At 43.7% G+C, this 27,443-nt stretch overlaps 2 protein-coding genes across 6 annotated transcripts in view; both read left to right on the top strand.

Annotated features, from left to right (window-relative positions):
- Window positions 1-27,443, top strand: part of rabgap1 (RAB GTPase activating protein 1) — a 145,348-nt gene that overhangs the window by 69,978 nt on the left and 47,927 nt on the right. The gene's annotated exons all lie outside the window — the stretch shown is intronic.
- Window positions 1,386-16,483, top strand: LOC148643922 (putative G protein-coupled receptor 21). Its single transcript, XM_088615304.1, has one exon. The coding sequence runs from the start codon at window positions 9,670-9,672 to the stop codon at window positions 10,717-10,719; it is 1,050 nt and encodes a 349-aa protein (XP_088471430.1). The 5' UTR covers window positions 1,386-9,669; the 3' UTR covers window positions 10,720-16,483.

Raw genomic sequence — 27,443 nt, 5'->3', positions numbered from 1 at the left:
CTTACTTGGCAGAACAAAAGACCTTAGGGGACATGCCTCAAAGATAGGTCATCTTCTAAAGAGTTGAACTCGAGGGACCTTGAGTTATTGTTGCAGTTTGGTTCCATGGTTCACATGAAGCACAGAAAGATGACCGATTCTCACCCAGTGAAAACACTGAATAATGGGATGGGAGATTATCAAAATACCAAATCTCATGTCTCGCATGAGCAGTCCTCCTGACAGCTAGCAAACATGCTGAGCTATGCGTAAGTGGCAGAAAAATGCTTGGAAAACTGCCTCAGTTCAAGAATGTTTCTGTGAGACTCGGAGGAATGGAAGAAGTAAGCTGGTGAGACTGGCTCATGCTGCAGAACAGCAAATTGTGCAACTAGGGAGCGCAGGGAGAGCTCCCCAAAACGACTGCCACTCGAGAAAGAGCGCAGGGTGGGCATTCCGAAAAGACCACCGCTGGAGGAAGAGCACGGGGAGAGGGTGGTGAAACGACCGCCGCTCGAGGAAGAGCACTGGGAGAGGGTGGTGAAACGACCGCCGCTCGAGGAAGAGCACGGGGAGAGGGTGGTGAAACGACCGCTGCTCGAGGAAGAGCGCAGGGAGAGAGTGTGGAAACGACCGCCGCTCGAGGAAGAGCTCAGGGAGAGAGTACTGTAAGGACTGCTGCTCGAGGAAGAGCGCGGGGAGAGGGTGCAGCAGCGACCGCTGCTCGAGGAAGAGCGCGGGGAGAGAGTACTGTAAGGACTGCTGCTCGAGGAAGAGCGCAGGGAGAGAGTGTGGAAACGACCGCCGCTCGAGGAAGAGCGCAGGGAGAGAGTACTGTAAGGACTGCTGCTCGAGGAAGAGCGCGGGGAGAGGGTGCAGCAGCGACCGCTGCTCGAGGAAGAGCGCGGGGAGAGAGTACTGTAAGGACTGCTGCTCGAGGAAGAGCGCGGGGAGAGAGTACTGTAAGGACTGCTGCTCGAGGAAGAGCGCGGGGAGAGAGTGCGGAAACGACCGCCACTTGAGGAAGAGCGCGGGGAGAGAGTGCGGAAACGACCGCTGCTCGAGGAAGAACGCGGGGAGAGAGTGCGGAAACGACCGCCGCTCGAGGAAGAGCGCGGGGAGAGAGTACTGTAAGGACCGCTGCTCGAGGAAGAGCACGGGGAGAGAGTACTGTAAGGACTGCTGCTCGAGGAAGAGCGCGGGGAGAGGGTGCGGAAGCGACCGCCGCTCGAGGAAGAGCGCGGGGAGAGAGTGCAGAAACGACCGCCGCTCGAGGAAGAACGCGGGGAGAGGGTGCGGAAGCGACCGCCGCTCGAGGAAGAGCGCGGGGAGAGGGTGCGGAAGCGACCGCCGCTCGAGGAAGAGCGCGGGGAGAGGGTGCGGAAGCGACCGCCGCTCGAGGAAGAGCGCGGGCAGAGGGTGCGGAAGCGACCGCCGCTCGAGGAAGAGCGCGGGGAGAGAGTGCGGAAGCGACCGCCGCTCGAGGAAGAGCGCGGGGAGAGAGTGCGGAAACGACCGCCGCTCGAGGCAGAGCACATGGGCAGTGTACCGCAACAACTGCTGCTAGGGGAATAGCATAGGGAGACCACGGCGAGGGGACCGCCACTCGCGGAAGAGCATAGGGAGACCACACCAGAATGACTGCTGTCCGAGGAAGAGCGTGGGGAGAGAGTGCTGTAATGACCGCCGTCCAAGGAAGAGCGCGGGGAGAGAGTGCTGTAAGGACTGCCGCTCGAGGAAGAGTGTGGGGAGAGAGTGCGGAAACGACCGCCGCTCGAGGCAGAGCGTGGGGAGAGAGTGCGGAAACGACCGCCGCTCGAGGCAGAGCGTGGGGAGAGAGTGCGGAAACGACCGCTGCTCGAGGCAGAGCGCGGGGAGAGAGCGCTGTAAGGACTGCCGCTCGAGGAAGAGCGCGGGGAGGGAGCGCTGAAACGACTGCCGTTCGAGGAAGAGCGCGGGGAAAGAGTGCTGTAACGACTGCCGTTCGAGGAAGAGTGTGGGGAGAGAGCTGTAACGACCGCCGCTCGAGGAAGAGCGCGGGGAGAGAGCGCTAAAACGACCGCCATTCAAGGAAGAGCGCGGGGAGAGAGCGCTGTAACGACTGCCGCTCGAGGAATAGCACGGGGAGAGAGTGCGGAAACGACCGTCGCTCGAGGAAGAGCGCGGGGAGAGAGTGCGGAAACGACTGTCGCCCGAGGAAGAGCGCGGGGAGAGAGTGCGGAAACGACCCTCGCTCGAGGAAGAGCGCGGGGAGAGAGTGCGGAAACGACTGTCGCTCGAGGAAGAGCGCGGGGAGAGAGTACTGTAACGACCGCCGCTCGAGGAGGAACCCGGGGGGGGGGGGGAGCATTACAGGTTGTTTTGGTCGATATGGTCTATAATGAATATTCATTATCTATGGGCTATAGCAGTAATATAATATACAAAATAGTAATAATGGAAATGAGTGTGTGAATTAAAGCTAAGTAAATGCCACCCATGAGTATAATAATAATAATTGCTTACATTTATATAGCGCTTTTCTGGACACTCCACTCAAAGCGCTTTACAGGCAATGGGGACTCCCCTCCACCACCACCAATGTGCAGCCCCACCTGGATGAGTGGATCCTCAGTGAGCCAGTATCAGTTCCTTCTCATCACTGTGAATGTTTGGAACCTAATTGCACTGACAAGATCTAGAATGTTAGCTTATATGCACACTGAACCTGAACTTGAATCAGGCACCTGAACTTCGACCAGGTTCTCGGCCCGGTAGCTGAATTTGAATCTGTGTTGTGAGATGGTTCTCTCTGCGCATACGGGGAGACATGGCACCATTTTTCACAACATTAAAGAATGCAACCTGTGGGAGTCAGAGGTTCTTTGAAAGTTCTTCAGCTTTTTCAGTATCGTCCTTCTTTTAGCATTTGTTACTCTATAATTGGTATGTTATCTACTGAGCTGCATAAAGTCAACAGTAAATATTCTCTCTGGCCCATCGTAACACTTTGCTTTAGAATCTGGAAACTGTCCATGCAGGACTCTTGTGGTGACTGTGAAAAGTAATTCTGCATTACATCACCGGTAGAGCCAACACTCCAAGCTGGTTCGATTGTATGTTTCAGGATAACCACAGCAGTGTGGTATTTTAAATGAGCCGTGCTTGGCAAATATCATTTTCATTTTCAGTTAGGCCTTTGCAGGCAAAAGTGTTCCCTTCCGATTGAAATGATTAAATTGTTGCACGGTAGCTGTGAGGTTTGAGGTGTGAGGTGTGAGGTATGGTCGGAGACTGAGTGGTTCCCTCTCAAAGCTATTTGTTTTTTTCATGAATACTCAGTAGCGTTCATTCCTGATGAATTGCTTGGCGGCCTGAAACAGATTGTTTTTTGGGGGGTGTTTTCATTTCTTTTTTTTTTAATCGGAGGCAGGGTGGAGGCTGATATAAACAGTGTTGAATGCTGGCTGGTGTCTTGGAATCAAAAGCAATCTAAATGCTGTTGAAATTGCCTGTTAGTCCTGTGGCAGACTCAGGAAAATGGTGTGAAGTGACCTGTGACCTTTACTCAGAGTTGGTGAATGTTTTTTTTTTTTCTGCCAATCTATCTATCATGCAGCTGCGTCCCCTCCGTCTTCCTTAAATCCAAAGGCAAAAAATGCGAGGCTGTGATTCCCTTAATCCCCATTTCCCTTTTTTTAACTGCCACTAAAACCATAGAGCATTTTCCGTCATTCTTGTCTTCGGCTGAGTATTTTTAAATAAAGGTGAACCATAGTACCTTTCAGTTTCAAATTCTTTTGACATTAAGATCAAGGACTTCCCCATTTCAGAAATGCTCATCAATGTGCTTTAGTGCACAGGGGCGTTTCTTTGCCCTATTTTTTCAAGTCGATGGAAGCTTTCTCCCACTTTTTAATCAGACTTAAATCAGATAGGATATTAATTTTAATTACGTTAACAGCGCAATCCACTTTTCTTGTATAATCTCATCCTTTGGATGTAATTAGCTGGCCGGCTTAATGCCACTCTCTGAGCTCTTGTGCCGTGGGGTGTAGCAGAGACTAACGCAGCTGGCTGGTATGCACCCAACCTCTGTGAACAGCTGGGAGAGATCCTCTCTTCAGTTAAGCTGTCCTCTGCATTCCCCTCGCATCTTAAGTGGATTAAACAAAACTAATGAGTGGCCCCTCATTTATGTGCCTGTATATTTATGGAAAGAGTCCAGGAATAGCTAATAGATCTCTTCTGTGTTGAACGCATCAGTTGAATCGCTTACTCATCTATTTTCTCTCCCGCAACTGCACCGAATTTAACTGGGTTTTGCTTGTATTGAGCTATCGTTCAAAAGGGATGGGAATCTACAAAGACGTCTTCCATTTCCAAGTGCAGAGCCTGACTGAGCTACGACTTCTGTCCACACTATAAATAGACATCAAAGGAGGTGCTTAAAAAAGGTTGTAGTCTGTTCATTATTTTGTTGCAGTGTATTGTCTGCAGGGTAAAACTGGTAGATAAACAGACTTGGCGCGAGGAATAAGCCACACAATAAGCTTTTCTCTTAAAGGTTCCATGCGCTTTGCTTAAGATTTATTTTTCCTTTTGTCTAGACAGGATGCTGTCACCCAGCAATGCCATGATAAACTGATCCTCCAGGACGATAATTGCACCAGTTTTAGAAAGCGTTTTGCATCGTCGTTTTTAGAGGGGCTTCAAGCGATCACTGTAGAACTTGGGCAAATATCGCGTTAAATCCAACATACAGTGTTTCAAAGAATAAAATAAATAGACGAATTTAATTGTTGATGCTGTAATTAGGAAGGATACTGCAGAGGTGAAAGGTTTTTGAATGAACCAAAATATTGAGTACTGCTTTCAAGAATCTTGAGCATTTTCTACCACTTCCTTTCAGTTCTGACTCAAAGCGTTATGATAGCTGTATCAGCTTGTAATGCCATTGTGTTGTTCCAGTAAAACTATTTTTTGCTGAGCAGCTGAACCCTGTAGTTCCTCCCTGATGCAGTGAATAGTATGGTAGATTGTACATACAGTAGAGCTTGCACACACAATCTACTATGGTAATAGGGAGTTCATCACACTTCAGAACAATGTTAGGCTTTGCTCAAGAAAGGAGGATTGTTGATCCAGTTGTGATATTTACCATTTTTCAAGCTTAATGAAGATACAGTAAATCAGTTTTGATGACATAATAGAGATCAAGGAGCTTACAAATCATATGCTGTCATTCGTCTGCTTTTGTCTTTTTAATATGATATAAATAGCGTTATAAGTACAGCATGTTTTATTAAGGGATGTCTCAGTGGACAGGAGAGGCACAGTACTGCTATTCTTCAGGGCACTGAAAGAGAAGATGTGGAGTTGCAGGGAGGCAGTGAATTTCCAAAGCTGCTGAAACCATGGTGTTTGGGTTTAGTGTCTGGGTTGCAATTTTGTACACAAAACAATTTTGAGGCAATAATGCTATTAGGCATGCTCTTAACACAGTCCTTTTTAAAAGACTAGTCTGATTAGAGCTGTACATGAATACCTTTCCACACATTATGTCGTTGTGAACTAAGACTTAATGAGGAAGGTTATGATTAAGAAAAGAATTACTGTTGAAAAATAACTGCATTATAATCACATTACATGGTGTAACAGCTGCTCTGGCACACTTTTTTTTACCAGTTTAAATTTGGTTTCTAGTACGAAGATAGACTGAACCGAATCAATTTTCTTTGTATCCTGGGGCAGTTCATACACTGACCTCTTCATTCATTGAGCTGGAATTCACTGATGGGTCCTACTTTGCCTTTCGGTCCTAAGACCTAGCTTAATTAGAAATTGTGCCTCTAGCTGCGATGGGTTTCTTCTTCTTTTGTGGTAGACAGATGATTGTTCAGGAGCAAAGAAATCTTATTCTCAAATACATTTTTTGCATTGGTGGGTGATGGGAAGGTTGTATTTTTTCCCCATTTGAAGTCAAAATTATAGCAAATAACTGTTTCCCAAATGCGGCTTTCATTTAGTCTGATGTCACTGTGGAGCCTGCCCTGTATTGATCCTGTTGAGGACTGCGCCGCCATTGGAAATCATGAACCTATCCAGTTTCATTGTATTGTGGGACTTGCCTGGTGTTCAGCCTAGTTCCCCTGTGGGAGTTGAGCGTTTCTAGAAGGTTTGGTGAGGGCAGATGAGTGTCTTTTTACAGGACCATCAAATTAGACAATGTTGGAAGTGTTGACAAAAACATGAAGATTTGAAACTACAAATTTGTGCTGTATTATGTCAGTTTTAATGCTACAGTGCATGCTTGTGTTTCAACACGATAATACCACTGGCAGCAAGTATTTCACCACCCCTTAACGCACATCATGGTAGATTTCAGTACCCACACTGCCTGCTTCAGTGGTGTAGTGTTTTATATATTTAGATCAGTTAGGTATTTTTCTGTGGCAGTGGCAGGGCATCTGCAGTTCAATTTGTGTGTTGTGTGGTTGCTACAATATTAAAACAGCTTCTTGGGCTAGTGACTGTGACTCAGCATCAGGGGGAAGGGGGTGCAGAATAGCGAAGATGTATTTGCCGTGTCCAATTCATACTGTAACCAGATGTTACCTGTCAGCTGACTCCTTAGGATGGATAAATAGCTGTCAAAGGTCAGATGTTTCACTTCTCCCAACACCATGTTGGCTGTACAGCATATGGTCAAGAGAAACAAACAGAGCGCACAATGCGCTCCCTGTGTCTGACTCCACCTCACAACACGAGGAGCTGTGCAAAGCTTCCATTTGGTTTTCTTTCAATTTCTGATGGTTTGGATTTCCGAGGCACAGAGCTCGGGGCTCTTACTGTGGCACGGTTTGTCCGCAAAGAACGTTTTCACTTGAGCGTTCACTTCTTTGAGGTGTGGGTAGGTTTCTTTGTGTGCTAAATGTCAAGCGATTCCCTGTAGGATTCCTCCTTATTGCAAGCGCTCAAGATGTCTGGCTGGGTTTTGCCCTTTCTCTCTGCTTGCTCAGTGGGAAACGATTGATATTGTTATTTGGCTTTTGAAAATGTAATCCAAATCACAGCAGTGGCAAAAATAGATGTTCACAGCCGGTTTTCAGCTCTAATTTAGGCTTGTGTCTTAAGGTGGGGAGAAATCTACAGAGCAGATAATTGAGATGGAGATCTGTAGTGCTTTTTATTCACATCTGAAACCTGAAAGTGTCTCGCAATGAGGCTTCGGTAGTGTTTACTGTTTGTCTTGATTGAAGCCCGCCAGGGACTGCACTGAGCTTTAGACAGCCGCTCTTATCAGAACCAGTGCAGAGGAAATCAATCGAGCTCAAGACGAGTCAAGTGAAAAATCTGATGTCCTAATAATTGATGAGCATTGATTCACCGCCTTCAACTCTCACTATTTTTAGCTCCATCTCCTTTGACAGTATAACGTTGGTTACAACTAAAATAATCGGAAAGGTTCAATATCCTCAAGAGCTAAGACTTCAGTGTATTTGCGTGCATGTGTTGGTGTGCATGTGGGACATTCTTGGTATTAAAAGAATAGGTCGTCCCTTCTTTCATTAATTTTGACACTTCATTTTTTGTCGCTAATATCTCTCCTGGGTTTATAAACATCTGTCCTAGCAAATGGCGATTCTACTAATTGGAGATACACAAGAGGTGTTCTTTATTGTTTCCGTACTTATGTTTGTGACAGCAAGGAAATGCTGAAATTAAAGTCCCCACTTCTTTAGTATAGATGCCCTGGGGGGTGCCCTGGATTAATTGAATTTATCCCTAATGGGAAGCACATATTCAGTGTTTGAGCTTTGCTTTATTGTTGGAAATCCCTAAAATGCTCGCAAAAGCGTCGGCATTTTGGTTTTAGTTTTTCCTCGACTCGATTCAGTCACAAGAAAGGCGTGTGAAACAATCGTGCAAATTACAGGTCCTCGTGCGATAGCCGATATGCAGCCCCATGCCCCTCAGCAGCCGAATGAGTCTTCTGCATTGTGAACGCTCTCTGGATAAAGCTGTCGCCAGGAGCCGAGCCAACAGGGTACTGCAGAACTGGAAATGCTAATTCCGCAGTTAAAATCTGTGACTGCTCCGCTCCGCCACTGATTGATATATTCGTTCCCATTAGCGGATGCTAAATATGGAAGGCGGCAGTCTCGTGATGCATTGTAATGAGGAGCAGGTGCACACGGGCAAAAAAAAAAGGCTTTTCTTGTGAAATGATGTTCAGTGATGTGTTCTGAGGTGGAAGCGCAGGGGGGTATAGTATTGTGTGGACAGCTGGAATGATTTTCTTACGTTAAGAAAACGGCGGCTATTGAGATTTTGTGCCCAACTTTACTACAACTCCATATGGGGAAGGAAGGAAAAGAGAGCACACCAGCTAACAGCCGGCTGCAACGCCGAGCTGTCCAAATCGAAGGGAAGGAGAGATGCTGAAGTCTTAATGTTTTCATGAGGCTGAAGTGATAAATGGGGCTCTGTGACTGGCTACAGTGTTTGAACGTGTGATGGGAGGAAAATTCCTTGCTGCTGCATTTGTCCTCCGGTGCCGACGTCGCTGGCTCTTTTCACTGGCAGGGGACGGGGGAAGGAGGAGTAACAGAGCAGAGCTGCCAGGCAGCGTTACTTTAATCCTGCAGTAAACTCAGCGGAGACCAAGAGGGAGCACCTATCCTCTGCAGGGCCCAGAGAGAGAGAGAGAGAAAGCTTTACCGGGCTGCTCGTTTATTTATTTGCCTTCTGGATTGCTTTTTTTTCTTAAAGTGCGTTTTAATTTTTCTTTCTTTAAAAAAAAAAAAACAACAACCTGCAATTCCTGAAGTTGGAATCCCAGTCTGGTCGTTTTTTCTTGTTCTCCCACCCCCCCCCTCCACCACCACCACCACCCCCTTTTGGAGACAATCTGAAGGCTGGAGAATGCCGGGACTCCTTTATCTCGTCTCTTTGTTAACAAGGACCTCAAACAGCTTTTCTGGCTCGGAAATGTATGCTTGAGTCATTGGCGTGGCGTTTAAAAATAGGATGGGATTGCAGTAATCGAACCTGTCGGAACTGGAGGACAATACTTTCATTTCTGTTTTCCGTCGCTTCATGTGCTTTGTTTGGGTTTTTTTTTTTTTTTTGCCTGGATGCAATTTTTGCCTTTCTGTGTGTATTGGGGGGGAGGGATTTGCTCTCTTGTGCAGCCCCTGCTGATCTGCAGGTTTTGACAATGTATGAAATACAGTGAGACCCGGTCTGAACGCAGCCTGGTTTTGTGTTTCAAAGAACCGGCATCTCTCGGAAATTCCACCGAATTCTTGTTTGTCGCTTAAAGAGGCAGGCAGGTGCAGGGCCATCCTGTTCCGATGCTTGCAGATCCCTCTGTCCGAGGTGTTTGTGCCAGGGCCTCCGTTTTGCCTTGTCAACCGGCTGTTGGAATGGCAATTGCTAGACCTGGCTTTATCTCCGGGCTTTTAGAAGGTGGTGCCTGCTTGAAGGATTTCAAGAGGAATTGCACTGTGGCCAGTACAGCGCAGGATCTGTGAGCAACCCGCAGAAGAGAGAGGCTCCGTCTTTTTACACCACCGTAAATCCTCCACCCAGCGATGCCGACCGGGGTCCGGGCTGCCAAGGAAGAGGCCTGAATCGAAGACCCCCTACCACCCCCTCCCCACCCCCCCACCCCCCAACCTCCCACCTCAGCAGCAGCCCCTCAAGATGAACTCGTCCTCGGATGCAAATCATAGCAGCCAGCTGTTCTGTCTCCTGGGTGTCGGTTACTCACAGACCCTGAATATTTGCGTCCTGGAAGTGGTCATCATCATTTTCCTCACTGTCCTCATCATTTCGGGGAACCTGGTAGTGATCTTCGTCTTCCACTGTGCCCCCCTGCTCAACCACCACACCACGAGCTACTTCATCCAGACAATGGCGTACGCCGACCTGTTTGTGGGGGTGAGCTGCCTTTTCCCCTCGCTGTCGCTGCTGCACTACCCGACGGGCTTGGACGAGTCGGTGACTTGCAAGATTTTCGGCTACATCGTCTCCGTGCTGAAGAGCGTCTCCATGGCCTCGCTGGCGTGCATCAGCGTGGACAGGTACATCGCGATCACGAGACCCTTGTCGTACAACACGCTGGTCACCCCGTGCCGGCTGCGGGCGTGCATCGCCCTGATCTGGATCTACTCCTGCGTGGTCTTCCTGCCTTCCTTTTTCGGATGGGGCAAGCCCGGCTACCACGGCGACGTCTTCCGGTGGTGCGCCAAATCCTGGAATACAAACACCTACTTTACCTCTTTCATCGTGGTCCTGCTGTACGCGCCGGCCGCCTTCACGGTGTGTTTTACCTACTTCAACATCTTCCGCATCTGTCAGCAGCACACCAAGGAGATCAACGACCGCCGGGTGCGCTTCAGCTCCCAGGAGGGCGAGTCGGGCGACGGCCAGGGCTGTCCGGACAAACGCTATGCCATGGTCCTGTTTCGCATCACCAGCGTGTTCTACATTCTCTGGCTGCCCTACATCATCTACTTCCTCCTGGAGAGCTCCCACATCTACGACAACCCCGTGGCCTCCTTCCTGACCACCTGGCTGGCCATCAGCAACAGCTTCTGCAACTGCGTCATCTACAGCCTCTCCAACAGCGTCTTCCGCAAGGGGCTGAAGAGGCTCTCGGGTGCCGTCTGCGCCTCCTGCGCCCGGCGCGTGGAGAGCAAGAAGCCGCCGGCCCCCACCAGCACGAGGTCCACCAACGTCTGCAACGTGTAGTGAAGGACCCATGGGGAACCCCCCTCCCCCCCCTCCGGGGAGAGTCGAGGGTTCGTGTCTTGGCTTGAGAGCGCTGGCCGGCCCGCCGGAGGAAACCGGACCCTCATTGTTGAGAAGCGGGAGTCGGGGATGGGGGAGGGAAGGAAGGACAGGAGGTTGAACAAGCCCGTCTCGGTGACCTCGTTCGTAGACAGACACTCTCCTTTCTTTTTTTTAAATTAAATAACGTTGCTGCTTCGTGGTGACGGTGTGGCTCTCTCCCTCAGAAGCTGGGCTAGGCTCATCACTGCCGGGCTTTTGTGCACATTTGTAAGCAAAATGCTGAGATCGAGAGCACCCCAACCCGAGACACGAGTGGGATAGCCCAGCTTGCCGTGGGCCTTGGGGGGTGGGTGGTGGGGGGGGAGAGGCAGGAGGAGTGGGCGCCTGGGTTTTGAGCAAAAGGAGCACATGCAATCACGAAAATCCCTACATCTTTTGCCAAAAGAGCTTCTACTGCAAAAAAAAAAGAGGCAAAAAACAGAAGACGACAATATTGCCAAGCATTAAGTGGAACCACTTCAGTTACATGCTAGGCTTACATGGAATGCAAAAAAGAAAACAAAGAAACAAAAACAAACACAAAAAAATCCAACTGAATTTATAATAAAAAGAGAATGCTGCTTTTCATCCCATGATGAAATGGAAGTGAGTTTAGTTCGAATGTGACCAATTGATGTCTGTTTTTTTGTACGTAAAATGTTGTCAGTTAACTTTTCCTTTTCTGTTTTTTTTTTCCTTAAGTACAAGAATTTATTAATTAAAAGGTGTACATATACTCAGCATTTTCTCCTTGTGAAAACGTGATTCTCTCTTTCATTAGCAATATGGAGTCCTTTTTCAAAGTTGAGACGTTTCTCTGGGTTCTGTATTTTTTATTTGCATATTGACCCTGGAATCGGTGATTTGTCTGCTCACCTTTTGCGGTAGAATCGTTGAGGACTGAAGTGCCGCGACTATTTAGTCAAATTTGTCTGGTAAAAACGGAAAAAAAAATGCATTGTCCATTGAAAAGCAGGAGGATAGGTAACCTTTAGAATTTTTTTTAACAAACCTCAATGTACAATTTGTTTTGCGAGGCATAACAGTTTAACTGCCTTATATCATAGCATTTTTATTTGGCTGTGATAAAATGTATCAATAATGAGAAACAGTCATGTTTTGCTTGAACTTATAAATATCTGTCAAGCCGGACAGAGCTTGGATATGTATCATACAGGGTCTGAAATTCAGAAGGCTGGTTGTGCTTTTCAAATGAAAAGGCTTTTGCAAGAGGAGTGATGCTTTGTTATATGCATGTTTGCCACAGTATTGCCTGCGGGGAAAAATGTTAGCATTTTTCCACATTGATTCCCCTGGCGAGAGCCTGTGCGAAGAATAATCTTCCGATTTCTAGGTAAGAAATGTTACCCTTCAAATAATACAATTGATTTTTTTCTATTTCTTTCTCTCTGGGTCTTGTAGCAGTTTGGTAGAGATCAAAGTGAACTAACAGTAGTTCACTAGGCTGGATTTGCAGTTTGAATTATTAATTTTATGATGCTATAAGGTTGCTGCTCTAAGTTGGAGGTTTATAGATGCATGACTAGCATTTACCCAGTATGGAGTTTAGATGACGCCTGTGAATTTCATGCTTACCAGTTCTGGTTCAGGGTAGAAATAAGCTGAAAATCCTGTAAAGTCAGGAAAATGTGGCAATTGACAATAGATGGTATTGTAGGAGAAAACATTGGCAGTTATTTTAGGGTAGTGGTGCAAAATGAGACAGAGACTGAGCTGAAACTATTTCCTGCCTGTTAAAAATGGCTACTTTAGGTCTTGCAGTGATCTTTGTGTTTAGCCACTATATCTGAATACAGAGTTAATAGGTCATGAGCTATCCTTATTATTCAGCAGACACAGAGAGTGAATTTTTTGTGTAGTCTTTATTTAAAAAAAAAAGAATTTCCAGTTGCATTTATAGTTAATCTGTACATTATCTTGAGGTTGCAAAATGTATAAAATGTCCTCCGTTCTCCAAAGACTCCGGCTATGAAATACATTCATTATAATTGCATGAACACCCAAACAGTATCATTTGAACCAAAATTTCCCTTTGCATTTTTTATAGTCTTATTTTTATAGCCAGAAACTACTGGTCATGTTCGCTTACAAATAGTTTCACTGATATGTTAATCGCTGTGGGAATGACAGAAGTGGACAGCAGACTACAGCTTTGGTTGCTTTACAGTAGTATAATGAGGCAAAGGCCCAACATGGTTATCACAGAGATAGAAACAGAGCTTGACTGCGTTAAGTATCGAGAAACAGTCTGCTTTCATGCAATTTTTAAAAGCGTCTTCGATATTGTACCTAAGAAAAAGTTGCAAGGTTGGAGACCTGAAAAAAAGAATGTACCTCTAGGAATGTAGATTTTCAAGAATTTCTTTTCTGCTCGGGAAAGTGGAGGCAGAAGCTGTTGGTACACCCTCCGAAGAGATGAAAACTAACTATTTAGCTGACAAGGTGATTAAAGGCAGGGTTAGCCACCAGCCTCCTTGCCATATATAGAGAGAACATCTGCTCCTGACATTATAATAAACCCTTCGGTCAACCTGGCAAATGAGAGAGAAAGAAATAACCAGCTGTTAGGTCAGAGCTGTGGAAACGAATTCACTGGCTGGATTGTAATTGAGGGGGAAGAGGGGATGTGTTCAGGTGTCATCGTGGAGATTGGCGTGTAAACGGATTAATGTCAACTGGCCTTTCAGTTCAAATTGTTCTTGCTAGGTGTCGCCAATTGTGTAAAGGCAGCAGGAGGCCTCTCACCTCAGAGGTCTCCAGGAAACAGCTGCTGACCTTTGGCCTGTACTGAGGCCGATGTACTGTAAGTAGCAAAGGTGACAAGACTGGCACCTACATCCTCCATACCAGAGTCCAAAGTCTGCCTGGTTAGCCCAGCAAAAGCTCGGTGGGAATGTCTAAAAATTGAACTTATAAGGGTGTTGCTTTTTTTTTGTACTGATGGGTTATTCTGCCGAAGTGTCCGGTGATTCTCCACGTCACTTTTGAACCTCAGATTTACATTCATTCTTGTCACTATTTCTGCGTTGCTCCTGGCAAGAGCGGAAGAAAGCGTTTTTTGTGAAGTAACAGGGTTACAACTGAACGTTCTTAGCCAAAGAGACTGAAGTGTTGTTTTGTACGTGCGCTGAGGTGTGCTCTTTAAACGTTTTTTAACCCTCAGTGCATTTGACACAGGCATTATTCAGGTCTGCTGAGAAGTGAAAGGCAGTTTTCTAATGAAACATTGATAAGAAGCTCCAGTTAAAATGTGTGAATTCTTTATACGTATGCAAAAAATGAATACAAACTTTCATGTTTAAATAACATATAAATTAAGCAGTATTGTACTGTACTCCTTTTACTTTCCTAAGTAAAATACATGTAGTACGGTCTTCTTAAACACAGTTCCTTTGTTGAAATCAGTTCCTTCAGTGGTACACCTGGATCATTTCTTCACATTTGTGTATGAAGTGTTTTATCAAGGTGAAAAAGGACCCTCAATGGCTAATGTTCACTGTTGTTTTTGGATGCTGAAAACCGTTGCATTGTAGCTATGACTTTCATTTACAGGAGACCAAATGCAATATTGTCGCTGAACACGTTTAGATTTTCAGCATTTGATTAAGGTTTTTTATTTTGGATTTATATAAAGAGCAAATGTACAGAAATGTGATGTCAAGCACCTTTGAATGTGACATACAGGTTATGATCAAAAGGTTGCTAAATATATTCCTTTAAATGCTAATGAATTGATTATTGGCTTTGTCTTATTGTTTAACTGATGATTTGCTCATCATCTGTCCAGGGACTTGTTTGTTTTAATTGGTTTATTTTTGTATTTATCACAGAAACCTTTAGCATGTGATAAATTATATAAGTATCTATATATATATATTTGTAGTGGAACAAGAGAAATAATGATGAATTTTTATTTAAAGTAAATCTGTAAACTAATCACAAATGTAGGTTGATGTTTAGAATGTGCTTTCAGACATTTTTTCCTATTCCAAAATAATAGAGGGGACTGTGCAATATTCTAATTTAAGGTGCATCACACTTTAAAATATACAGTATAAGTAGGCTGTATGTTGTATTCAAGACAATTAAAAACATATCAGATTTTAGGAAAAGGGCTGTTTGGAGTCGGGTGATTTCTCTCTGCGCTGTAATTCAGAATTATCAAGCTGTGTTCTGAAAAATTTGTGTAGCAGTGTTGTCATGCAGAGCTGTAAATACTATTTTTGCAACAGACATTTTGAGTAGCACTCAAACCTCGGAGGCATTTGGTGAGAAAGTAACAACCTGCGAGCAAGATAATACAATCATAAGGTCATTCATTAAGACTGCAATAGCAGTCCTGTTTCTTTAACTTGGGTTTCTCTAAGTAATGTTTGCAGAAACCATTGTATGTCATGCTAAATGTCCAGGCCGTTCTCAACCAGTAAAGCCTGGATTAGCCAAGAATATGAATACATGTACTAAATTGAGTTTTGTCCTTTTTATTTGAGAGGCACTTCACAAAGTCAATAAGAAGTTGCTCTGCTGAATTTATTATGTACCTGATACATCAAGAACAAAACCAGTTTTTCAGGAAAATGTTTTTTTTTTGGGAAAGCTGGCTTCTGCAAACTCATTGATAACGATGTTTCAAAATCCATTTTCTATACTGTGTATTTTGTTCTTGGAAATGGGAGAGATGGACACCGTTTTGACTCCAATTTAAAGAGTAGGTGAGTTAAACTTTGCTCCAGTCATCAAATAAGTAGGTTTAACATATGGTTTGAAACTTTAAAAAACGTATGCCAAGGTATCCAGTAAGAGATGTACTGATGTATTTGCTGTGTGTGAAAAATGTTGTGCCTTTTTTAGGCTATTGTTTTGTATGTAATAGGAGTACTATGAGGTACGAAACTGTTGATGGTACAGCATTTTCACTGATGCATGTTTTGGGACATTTTTTTGCCAAAGACTGAGTGTTTTTTTTTCCTGTGGGAAAATTGTGCTTTAAAAGGAAATTGACTCAACTTAAGGGCTAGCCATCTCAAGGGATTTCCATTTTTCATATTAAGCTGGACCAGAGTGCCATATTTGGATTCTAAGTGATACATAGTCTTCTACATTAATCAAGACGCCGTAAAAAACCACTTGTTTTTACAGGAACAGCATGCTCCCAAGACATTTGGAAAGCTTTACCTAGCATTGTTGACAGCACTTTTAAACATCTGTGTTTAAAGCGCCAGAAATCCGTATCTTTCCATGGGATTTCCGACGACATTGCAGTTATTTGAACTGACGCTTCATTAAAATGATTTGATCGTGGTTTCGACATTTCCGTTTATTGTCCAGATTTTGAAAACTTTTGCCTTGAAATGTCCCAAAATGCAAAGAAACCCTTTGATGCAAATAGTGGTGAAGGTCTTTTTTTGAAGGAAAGCTTTATTCATTGCAAATGGTGGTTCATGCTGTGTGGTGGAGCAAATGTTATTTCTGAATTTAGAGAAAGCGCCAATATTTTGCAGATTGTCTTATATACAACAGTTTGATTGTGTCGTGCGTAAGCACCTTGTTTTTTGTAATGTTGTATTGTTTGTTTTAGAATACAGATGTCTGATATTTATATTGGGTTTTTTTCTGGTCAGTTATGTCTGCACTGAGTCAATAAATGTCGTATTTAATTATTTCACAATGTATTTTTCTTTCTTCCAAAGTCTATGAGTTATTTTGGCAGGTGGAGATGACATCACACTCCTGATAAGGCTGAGAAAAAATTGTGGAACACTGTAAATGATAGTCACTGGACTTAGTTACAAAACCATATCAGAGTTGATGTAGACATTTAGTGTCTGTACTTAAGAAAAGGTCAGTCAGTGCAAACACCTTCAAATGATCCTGTTCTGATACATGTTAGAGACCATTCAGCCTGTCTTTATTTGGTTACAAGTTGTTGATTTACTGTTCTTTCCTCAACAACGCCTTGAATGGAACCTTTTAATTTTTAATTATGCCTCCTAGAATCAGCAGCAGATAAAGTGCCTGTTAACAGACAGAAAGCACGTGATTCATTGTTCCTGTTAATTTGAACTTGCCTTTGCTCACTATTAGCTTTCCAGTAATTTATTCAGAAGTACCAGAAAAAGTAGCAGAAAAACATAATGTCTTGGATTATTTAATACATCAAAGAAGGGTGATGTAAAAAAAAAACTGCTTCAGAATTTCTCTGTTTTTAATTAGATCGAATGTGCCCAAGAAACAGCTGCTTTCATAATTGTCACTGGTTATTCTTAGTAGGAATTCTGAGTTGTAGGCAGTCCGAATTCAATACTGATGGTGAGATAGGGAAACGCAGTATTGTACTTTGTGAAGTGTTTTGCTTTCTTGATTACTATGCAGGGACATTGTATTGTTTGGCAGGGGAAAAAAAACCCTCAGAAACAATCAAGTTGCTGTCATTGATAACTTTTATTTCTCCTCAAGTCTTATAGCAGAGCTGTCTTTTTTTTTCCGGACCCCTTTTCCACACCAGAAACAAAGTGCTATTTTAGCTGTGGTTGAGCCAGAGAACAATGAGGAAGTACAAAGGAAAACCCCCACCTTGTCTTCTGGTAACGAATCAACATTGAAAGGCCTTAATGAGTCTTGATGTCATGAAGTCCAAACATATGTAAAGTCCTGATAACGCGGACGCATAATTAAAAAAAATAAACAGATTATTATCCGAGCCAGAGGAGTAGATGGCCGGCAGTCATTTTAAACCGTGGCCCGGGGATCTGCGCTGGGAATTTTTTGCCATGCTGAAATGATTTATTTTTCATGGCTGTTTTCCACTGACTTTTCTTTGTTTGTTACTCTTTCTTCCTGTCATTCTTTGCTTTCTTTCTGCTTTTTTTTTTTTTTTGACATGGACAAGCCTTCCAAAGGGTGTGTGCACGGAGGGGTTCTATGTGGTTCTCAGCACAACATTAGCTTGAGAAATAGCCCTGAAAAAACATTTCTCACAGCAGGCTACAAAAATAGTAGGGAAACGATGCATGTTGGGGGGCGGGTGGGTGGGTGGGGGGATGCTGTATTGAGTACTGGGTGTATTTGTGCTTAACACATCTTGACAGGTTGAAATTGGATCCTTTTTCAACACATTGACTCATCCATTCATTTTCTAACTGTATTATCCAGTGTAGGGTCACAGGAGAAGCCAGAGTCTATCCCAGCAAGCAGTGGGCACAAGGCAGGATACACCCTGGACAAGACGCCATCACAGGGCACACACAGACACAAGCTCGCACACACTCGCACCAGGGCCAGTCTAACAGAAACCAGTTAACCCACCAGCGTGTCTTTGGTCTGTGGGAGGAAACCCACCTGAACACAGGTGATCGAACCCAGGGCCCCAGTCCTGCAAGACAGCAATGCTACCCACTGCACATCACTGTGCTACCCACAACTCACCAGTCCAGTTTTATACTTGCAACAGGTTGTCACAGAATGCTTTCACTGGTATGTACATGGACTGTACAAACAGAGGTAGACAATACAATAATTCAAAATTAAGAAGGAATTTCCACCAATAGGTCAGGATCTCTTTCAATGATCATGATGACCCGTCACCTTTAGGTATGGTCATCTTCAATTTGAATTCATCATTATGTCTTAATTAAATGCTAGGCTGTTTACGTTTTACGGAGTTTTCCCACAAATTAGTAAGTGAATCCCATGTATTTGGTTGCTTGATTGTTAGTATTATTTTAAAAAATGAACTCTACCATAATGAATAGTAAGTCCTATTTTTCATAACCTCTGTAATACTTATCAAGCATTGGAAACATTTAATTAGGCCTTAATTAGTGTATTATTAGTCTATTAATAGAGAGTTTAATCTTCACCGCATATTGGATCTGACATACACAAGCGTACATGAATTGTGTTCTTGTAGAATCAAGCAAACTAATCACTTGGATGTGGTGCTGCTGAATAAGAAGATGGAATTGCAGTGTTGCTAACGCGTCATTTTTGACCCGCCAACTTTTACTGAGCTTAAGCTGCGTCTTTTGGCGAGACGTTCAGCAGAAACATTTCCTTGATTAAGTCGATCCTTCATTGCCAACTTTGATGCCACCCAAGCAGCTTGAAAGACTACCCCCCCCCCTCTTCCCATCAAAAATCGGTTCTTTAGTTTAAGTGAAACGGTCTTGATCAGCCATCTCCTTCTGCCGATGCACTGTCAGCAGTCATATCTGTCCTCAATCTGCTTTAAGCTGATTAAGGCAAATATCTTCACAAGCTGAGTTTTCAAGTCAGTTGAATTAATGGATCAATCAACTGGAAGGCTTTAAAATCAACTTGAGACAGGATTGCATATCTTTTTCTTTCACGACACACCAGATTCGTCGGGCACTGTAGTAATTTCTGTAAGTATGGAGAGCGCTGTGACATTCCCAAACATTTACGATGCCAGCTGGCCCTTCAGTGCTTGACCTGTGCTGAAAAGTGGGATGAGATGTGGATTTTTAGTATCTTTCAGATTTTTAGAACCAGGAGGTGTGTGAGCCTGGTGAGTACCTGGATGGGTGACCTCCTGGGAAAGCTAAGGTTGTTGCTGGAAGAGGTGTTAGTGGGACCAGTAGGGAGGGGGCACTCACCCTGCTGTATGTGTGGGTCCTAATGCCCCAGTGTAGTGATAGGCATACTATACTCTAGAAACGGTGCAGTCCTTTGGGTAAGATAAAACTGAGGTCCTGACTCTCCTTGGTCATTAAAAATCCCAAGGTGTTTCTCAGTAGGGGTGTTACACCAGTATCCTGGGCAAATTTCTCCCAGGCCTTTACTAATCATGGCCTCCTAATAATCCCCATCTCTGAGCTGGCTTCATCACTCTGTTCTCCTCCCCACTGAGAGCTGATGTGTGGGGAGCAGACTGGCGCACTCTGGCTGCTGTCACATCATTCAGGTGGGGCTGCACACTGGTGGTAGTAGTGGGATCCCCATTACCTGTAAAGCACTAAAGTGAAGTGTCAAGAAAAATGCTGTATATGTGTAGCTGTTGCATTATCTCCCCACTCTGCCGTGGAATAAGGAGTAACTTGAAATGGTGACGCTGCTTAAATGCCCTTTCTTTAAATAAATCCCCATGTATTTCGCGGTTATTTTCAGTTGGCCCGTCGTGGGCTGTGTGATGTGAACTGAAGTCCTTGAGGAGTATGATTCAGACCACCAAAGTGCTTCACTTCTGGCCCAGCCAGGGTCTGGTGCCAAATCTTTTTCAGAGAGAAGGATTAATGACTGCCGAGTGAGACCGCTGCTACCTTCTCACCTCTCTTAAGCCCCCTCGCCACACAACACAACAGCCTCTGGTAAGATGGCATTACAAATGCCTGGCCCCCTTTCAAAAACACCAGGAGAGCTGTAGCTAAAATTAGATGCATTCGGAATTCACTAACTTAGGCTAGTTGATGAACTCTCTCTCTCTCTCAAGTTACTCGTAACATCCGTAATGTCACACTGTTTAGCAGCAGATATTTCTTGCATTCGTTTTCATTTAATCAGCTCGTAATGTTCTTTTTGTCTTTGAAAACTGACCCCCCAACTTCCCCAACCACGTATTGTCAGAAAAGCACTTCTTTCGGTTAAGGGTTGTGACAGCCCAGAGCTTGTACTGGAAGCAGGGGTTCCAAGACGAGACTGCACCCCACACAGGAAGCCCGTTGCCCCCAGAGTGCTGTTGCTGTACGTTCCTGAATAGTGGGTTCTGGCTCTTTAGCCCAGAGAGACAATAGGGCACTCCTTTAACCTTCAAACTGCAGTACATTCTCCTGTGGGAAATTAAGCCAGTGAGTTGGTTTCAGCTTAAACTAAACCCAAAAGAAAAAAGTGATTTGCATTTTAATTAGATACCTTGTTAGGAGTGTTTTTGTTTTCATTTTTGTAAGTATTTTAGGGAAACATTTTAGCCCTGATTAAATTGATTGTTTTCGTCTGCATGACTGCATTCGATTAACATATTAAATAAGCCTCACGTTTGTTTTTTTTTTGTCTGACCTTCTGCACTTCCAGCCTTCAGCACTGAAAGTTTGCCATTTTGGAAATGGCAGCAGAACACAGTTAGAGTGGTGCAGTCCAGTCGGGGGGGGGGGGGGGGTCACTGCTTTTGTACCCATGAGCAAGGTGGTTCAGTCCGATTGCTTGGGTAAAAGTTTCTGCCATGCAGATTGGTGCTCTCCCAAGTTTTCACGGTAAATAATTTATTAGCAATTGACTTTTCTAGTTAAATGAAGGATTCATTTTTTTTTTAACAAATCAACGCAACAACCGAGTAATTAAAATGCACTGAAGATGTGCAGTGTTCAGTGGCGATTGAACTCATATCATGGAAAGCTCAAACTAAAAAATAAGTCAATTATTTGGCATAGCTTTTAACAGTGTGCAGTCCTTTCACAGTTACCACAGGTCACTGCCAACACCAACTAAGCGAATTAATACATTTTAGTTGTACACTTTGGATAATGTCACCTTTTATCCCACCAAAGTTGCTGAGACAGTTCAATCACTTGTCTTCATGCGATCTGTGCAAATCTAGAATGTTTTTTATCTCTTCCAAGTTGTGGCCGTCTTACTCAAATGCTTAGATGTGCGCACAGTCAATGGACAAAATATTTTGAACAGCCCCCCCCCCCCGCGCACACAGACAAGCGAATAGACTCCCGGTAGTAAGCAACGTGTGTTTGGCTTGAGAAACACGAGACAGACTTACAAATCTCAGATCAAGCTGGTTGGACATGTGGTTCAGTCCAACATGCAGTTATCTTCATCACAGTCATGCTGATCACAGCCTGAACTGAAGGCAAGCCTGCTGGAACAGTTGGGATAGAGCTCTGAATGTTTTGAAGGCGTGTGGACTCCATACAACTTTCTATTGAAGGTGGTCTTTCAAACAGTGGTCCTTTGGAGAGGGATGTTACTATACATGGGGACTGGTATAGGTCTATACATGTAGGACTATATATATATCAGGATATACTTACGTGTTTTCCTTGTGTATTGTTACGCATCTTTTAATTAGCTTTGATTCGCTTTTGATTGAGGGCAGTGCAGTGGCTCTGTGGCTCAGGATCTGCGCCTGTGGCTGGAAGGTTTCTGGTTCATATCCTGCGGCCGGCAGAGGAATCCTACTCCGTTGGGCCCCTGAGCAAGGCCCTTAACCCCAGCTGCTCCAGGGACGCCGTATAAATGGCTGACCCTGCGCTCTGACCCCCAGCTTCTCTCTCTCCCTGTCTGTCTCTCTCATGGAGAGCACGCTGGGGTCTGCGAAAAAAGTGATCTTATCTTATGATCTAAGTACTTTGCCATGGGCATCAGAATGAATACTTTCTTTGCTTCTGAACTTTTCTTTGCTTCTCTTTTGCAATACCTCTGCTCAAGGGGTTGCATAATTTCCTTCTGACTATGAGCAGTGCCTGCTGTGTGAACTCTAGTGAAAGAGCACTGCCTTTGTAAATTTGTTTATTTTTATGCCATCATTAATGAACATTCAGTATATTGTCCCTCATTCACCAGGTTCTGAAGCAATGAGTGCAAATATGTGGCTTAAACTTTAGGTCTTAATTTACATGAGGTGAATAAGCTAAGTGCATGCTAGTATATGCACGTAAGGGAGAGATAGCAGAAGTAAATGATATCAGTCCATGATATTCAGAAACATTCTTCTTCTTTTTTTGAATTTTTGAAATGTTTAAATAAAGTTTGCGGAGATGAAAAGCAGATGTACTGGGCTGAGATGCATCTTGAAAAAAAGCTGCATGCCTGGTTGAACGTGGAAGCTCTTCTTGCAGACAGGAAAGGTTGCCAATTTAGAAATAGAGGCTCCCGCACCTGTAGGAACAGCAGAACCCGGAGTTAAGCAGGCAGGCCATGCCCTCACAATGTTAGAAGATGTTCTCATCAGATCTCAGAGTGAGCTCACAATACTGTCACTATAGGATACAGCTACCTCATCTCCGAAAAGTTCCAGTTGTGCATGTTTTATGTTACGGCTTATGTACCTGCTTTTAAACTGTCCACAAGGTCCTGACATGATGGAAATCAGCACATCGTAAAGAGAATGCATATACCACAAGCACAGGTTTAATGAGAAGATGTCCCCTATTTGATGGAAGTGATGGAAAAGATGTTAACCCTTTTTCACATCACATTCACTGTTTTATATTTTTCAATCTGTTAAATTCTGCCGATATATAGTAATTGTGCTTTAAAACCTGGAGAAATACATCATGTTTACGTTTGTACCCTGCAGAAACTTCTTTTCACTTAGACATTCTGTGAAACATGTAGTTTGACCAGGGGTGCCCAAACTTTTGCCTAGAACTATACATTTCCTTTGATGTTCTCGATCTCTCCCCTGTGCTTTATAGCCAGTGTCTTTACATTTGTTCACACACATCTTCTGGTGCACCATAAAATAAGGAACATTTTCTCATTAAACCTGTGCTTGAGGTACACATGTGTCCTTATGATGTGCTGATTTCCATCGTATGTGTCTGTGTTGTGGGTGACCAGAGATTTATCACCTTTGGGAGTGCAAACTTTTGTCTTTTACCTTGTTATTACACGCAACTCAATGGGTCACTGCTTGCGCAAGTTCAGTTTGGTACTTCATGTACTCTTTCATGTCTGGTGAGCGAAGCCCCTCATATCCAGACCTTTGCCAAAAACGTCACTGTAGCATGTTTACTTAAGCAGTGCCTAAGATTTCAGCTTTGGAATTTTTTTTCTTGCGTCCTTGACATTTTGGAGTAAAAGCATTTTAGATTCCCAAGAGATTTATTTTCCAGAAAAAGAGAAAAGGTTAATTTCTTGCCTTTCACTGGATTGTTTTTGAACATGGTCAGGTAGCTTGGTCGGGGAAGAAGGCAGCAGAAGCTGGTTGGGCAACGATTGGAATCGAATCGGAGGCAGCGCTAATAAAAATAAGCTGATGTGGGGAAAATCTCAAGGGATATGACACTCTGTAGGTTGACCGTCACTGGCAAGCTACTGTTTCAGCTACTTTCCCATGAAACAAATATCTTATGCAGCTGAGTCTCAGAGTGCCTCCATACATAGGTGAGGGGTATTCATTGGTCATCATTTTTAGTGTAAAGTGATACAAAATGAATGATACTCATCTGTAAGCTCTGTTGATTTAACAAGGCTTGATGATAGTTAGATTTTAAAATCAAGATTGAATAAATTCAAGTCTATGGTTTGAGCATTTGTTAATTTAAGTGTCTCACTAGTTTGCCTTGACACCGTCCAAATACTACCAGGAAACCGCTTATTCCCAGAGAGGATAATCTGGATCCCATCCTGGATACATAGGGATCAAGGCAGGACCATGTCTTGGACTGCAATATGCACACATCCAGTTTATTGCAGTATATCAGCTTAGGTCACAGGTTTTTGGAAATTAAGAGGACACCAAGGCACTGGGAGAAAACTCATGTGGATTCAGAGAGAACATGCAAACACCACACAGAAGGATCCCCAGTCTGGAATCAAACCCAGAGTCTCAGAGCCACCAGGGCATCACCTCCATAACCGTTTTAACTCAAACCTCCTGCGGTTAAAGCCAAAATAAATAATGTATGCTGTTTACGGAGTCGGGCATACGCCGGTCTCCGAAGAGCTCCAATAAAATAGTTCGAAGCCTGACATCTGCTTTCTTTTTAATTGCCCCCAGAGTGAAATGGCATTTCAACAGATTCTTTACTTCTGGCCTTTGCAAGTTAGCAGTCACTGCCGCCTTTGTGTGGTTTGAGTGACAGGGTTGCAACATTTCCTCAGACTCTTGACAGCTACAGAGAGGGAGCGTATAGAACTAACAAAGGCAAGCTCAGTGTGCAGCGTCAGATACGGTGCTGCTCGCAAAGCAGTCTGCAGTTTGTTTTGCCCCTAATCTCTGCTATCAGTATAATGCCTTTGGCTACTGGAGAGAGAACTCTCACAAATTCAAATTACAAGGACAAAGAAAATGTTGAGCTTTATGTTTATGAAGCATTTTGATGTTTTTCTAGCTCCGGGTCATTTGCTGTGTTAATTGAGACGCACATTAGGTAGACCGCAGATATTTAAGCAAAAACTATTTTAATTCCAAGAGAATGAGAACACGCCGGGATGTTTTATATATGCTTTGCAGCTGGTGACCAATTTGTTGTCCAAGAAGAGTCCAAGTAATAGGTTTATTCCATGCTGAAAAGAGCAGAAAGAAAACGCAACGTTTCGGCCGCGGAGCCCTCTTCAGGTGTGAGGAGAAGAGAGTCCTGTCTGTAAAAAAAAAAAAGAACCACGATTTTGTTGAAATATTGTCCTTTAGTCCCTTACAGTGAGTCCACATTTAATGTGAATAGCTTTACTTAGCAGTGGAGCACGCTACTGTTTCAAATCTGTTCACTTGGGTGTTCCAGTACAGGGTTCATGCTAGAGTTGCCCAGATCGCATTATTTCTGATGCCAAACCCACACAAATGCATTATTTAGAGTGGCTTTTCTGTACTGGATAAGCAGGCCATCTATAATTTAACTAACGGATAATTAAACATTGAAGGGTGGCACATTAAAGTTAAAAGATCATCTGCTACACTAATTCATTCCCTGTGCCTGTCTGACAGATGTTCTGCTTGGTTATTTCATTTGAATGATATATTCATGCAGGAGAATAAATTGGAGATGTAGCACCTCGCTTACACATCTTCAGGCTTTTGGCAGGCAACTTTCCACACAACTCTGTTCAAAACACTTTTAATACAGAAGACATGCATTACTGAGGGCAAGTTAATGACCTGTCGTGAAATGATAGATTAATAGGATATTTCTTTGGAACAAAGAGCTCAATATTATTTTAACTACATTAAGGAATATTTTAAGGTAATTGGTAACAGTACAACACTGGAGGTTGTAAAACTAATTATAGCAAAACGGTTTGTGATTTTATTTGTTACCACAAAATACTTTTTTCCTAGTCGAGAGAGTGACATAAATGGCTTAGAACGAAGCATGATGGAAGGTTTATTCTGCCTGAATGTTTGTTCTGTCCTGGGCCTGTTTTGAGGACTTTAAAAACGTACTTTAGTGAGTAGTGTAGGCTGGCAGTTGAGGTAGTAGGGTCATGGTTGTACAGTGTTTCTAAATGTCAGCTACAGAGAGGGAACCCGTCTAGAGAACAAGCACTGAAGTCCTGACGTTCTATAGGATCTTGGAGTGGTTTTGTGAAGACGACTTACGCTTTTGCAGTATCTTACTGAAAGCTGAGTTGTTGGAAGAAAAATAAATATTGTGGTGTCCTTAATTTACCTCGGCCTGGAGTTCTGAACCCCAATCCTCTAACAGGCGTTTTTGAAGCTGGGGTGCTAGTTGGCTCTGTGGCTCAGGATCTGCGCCTGTGACTGGAAGGTTGCCGGTTCAAATCCCGCGGCCGGCAGAGGAATCCTACTCCGTTGGGCCCCTGAGCAAGGCCCTTAACCCCAACTGCTCCAGGGGCGCCGTACAATGGCAGACCCTGCGCTCTGACCCCCAGCTTCTCTCCCTGTCTGTGTGTCTGTGTCTCCTTGGAGAAAAGCTGGGGTATGCGAAAAGACGAATTCCAAATGCAAGAAATTGTATAGGGCTAATAAAGAAACATTATAACATTATTATAGTTGCACCTGTTGTGCTGGCCTGCTGTGAAATGGAGAGCAAGTTTGTTTGCCTGGCAGCCTGTTATTCTGGTGTTCGGCCTTGAAGAGCAAAATGGATAGCAGTTGGTCCGAACAAAAAATGAATGACGTGATTTTTACGTTCCCAGTCTCTAAGAATATTTTTTGAAGTCCAAAGCACAGATTCTTTTAAATAACTAAATGACTTACATTATTTCTGTGTGGGGGGGTGAAAGGCCTTTTTTGTTGTGTAGTAACAGAAAAAAAGAATCTTAGTTCGGAATAAGATTTAATCATCTTCAATTGATCTTCTTTGTAAAGAAGAACCTTCTGAATTTTTCTTGATGGGCTTCCTGGTCAGATGTGATTTCCCAACATTTTTTATGTTAATCTGCCAAGACTCCTTCGATTCTTCAGTGAGCTCTACTAAAGAAGTGCTGAATCCATAGTAATAGTATACTATACTGTAGTATAGCAAGTATTAGGTCTTTCAAAAATGTGTGCTTACTTTCATGCTTGTAACATAGTACGTAATACTATAGGAGGTATTGACTATGTGGTCATTTAAGGTCCCAGGGCATTGTTCATAAGACTAGGAATGTTGTCCTGGTATCCTGATCAAATTCCAGTCTGAGCTTATAGTCTGGCCTCCCTGTCTTCTGAAATGTTCCCCATAATTTCGGTTCATGGGGCTGTTTCTCTCTTCTCTGTAACTGAAGTTCTAGGAATCCTTTGGGATGAAAAGCATAATCTAAATGTTAGGAATTATTTATAATATTAATATCATCATCATCCTGGATTGTCAACAGTTTTAATTGGTATCCTGAAGGAAGTTCTGTTAACTTTTGACTATGTTTTTAAAATGTGACTTTCCAAAACAGGACAGAGGAGCAACTGTTCCATCTGGGAATAAGCTCTTTTAAAATGAATTGAAATATGCTGCTTTCTGGGGGGTGAATTGTATTCACCAAAGTGCTTATTTTTC

Source organism: Lepisosteus platostomus, chromosome 21 (assembly GCF_059453375.1).
Source record: "Lepisosteus platostomus isolate fLepPlt1 chromosome 21, fLepPlt1.hap1, whole genome shotgun sequence".
Lineage (NCBI taxonomy): Eukaryota > Metazoa > Chordata > Actinopteri > Semionotiformes > Lepisosteidae > Lepisosteus > Lepisosteus platostomus.
Note: the sequence above shows the minus strand (reverse complement) of the source record. Positions and strands in the feature narration are given on the sequence as shown.

What these genes read in the sequence shown, in the direction of transcription:
- LOC148643922 (XM_088615304.1), top strand. Translation starts at nt 9,670, where the DNA reads ATGAACTCGTCCTCGGATGCAAATCATAGCAGCCAGCTGTTCTGTCTC.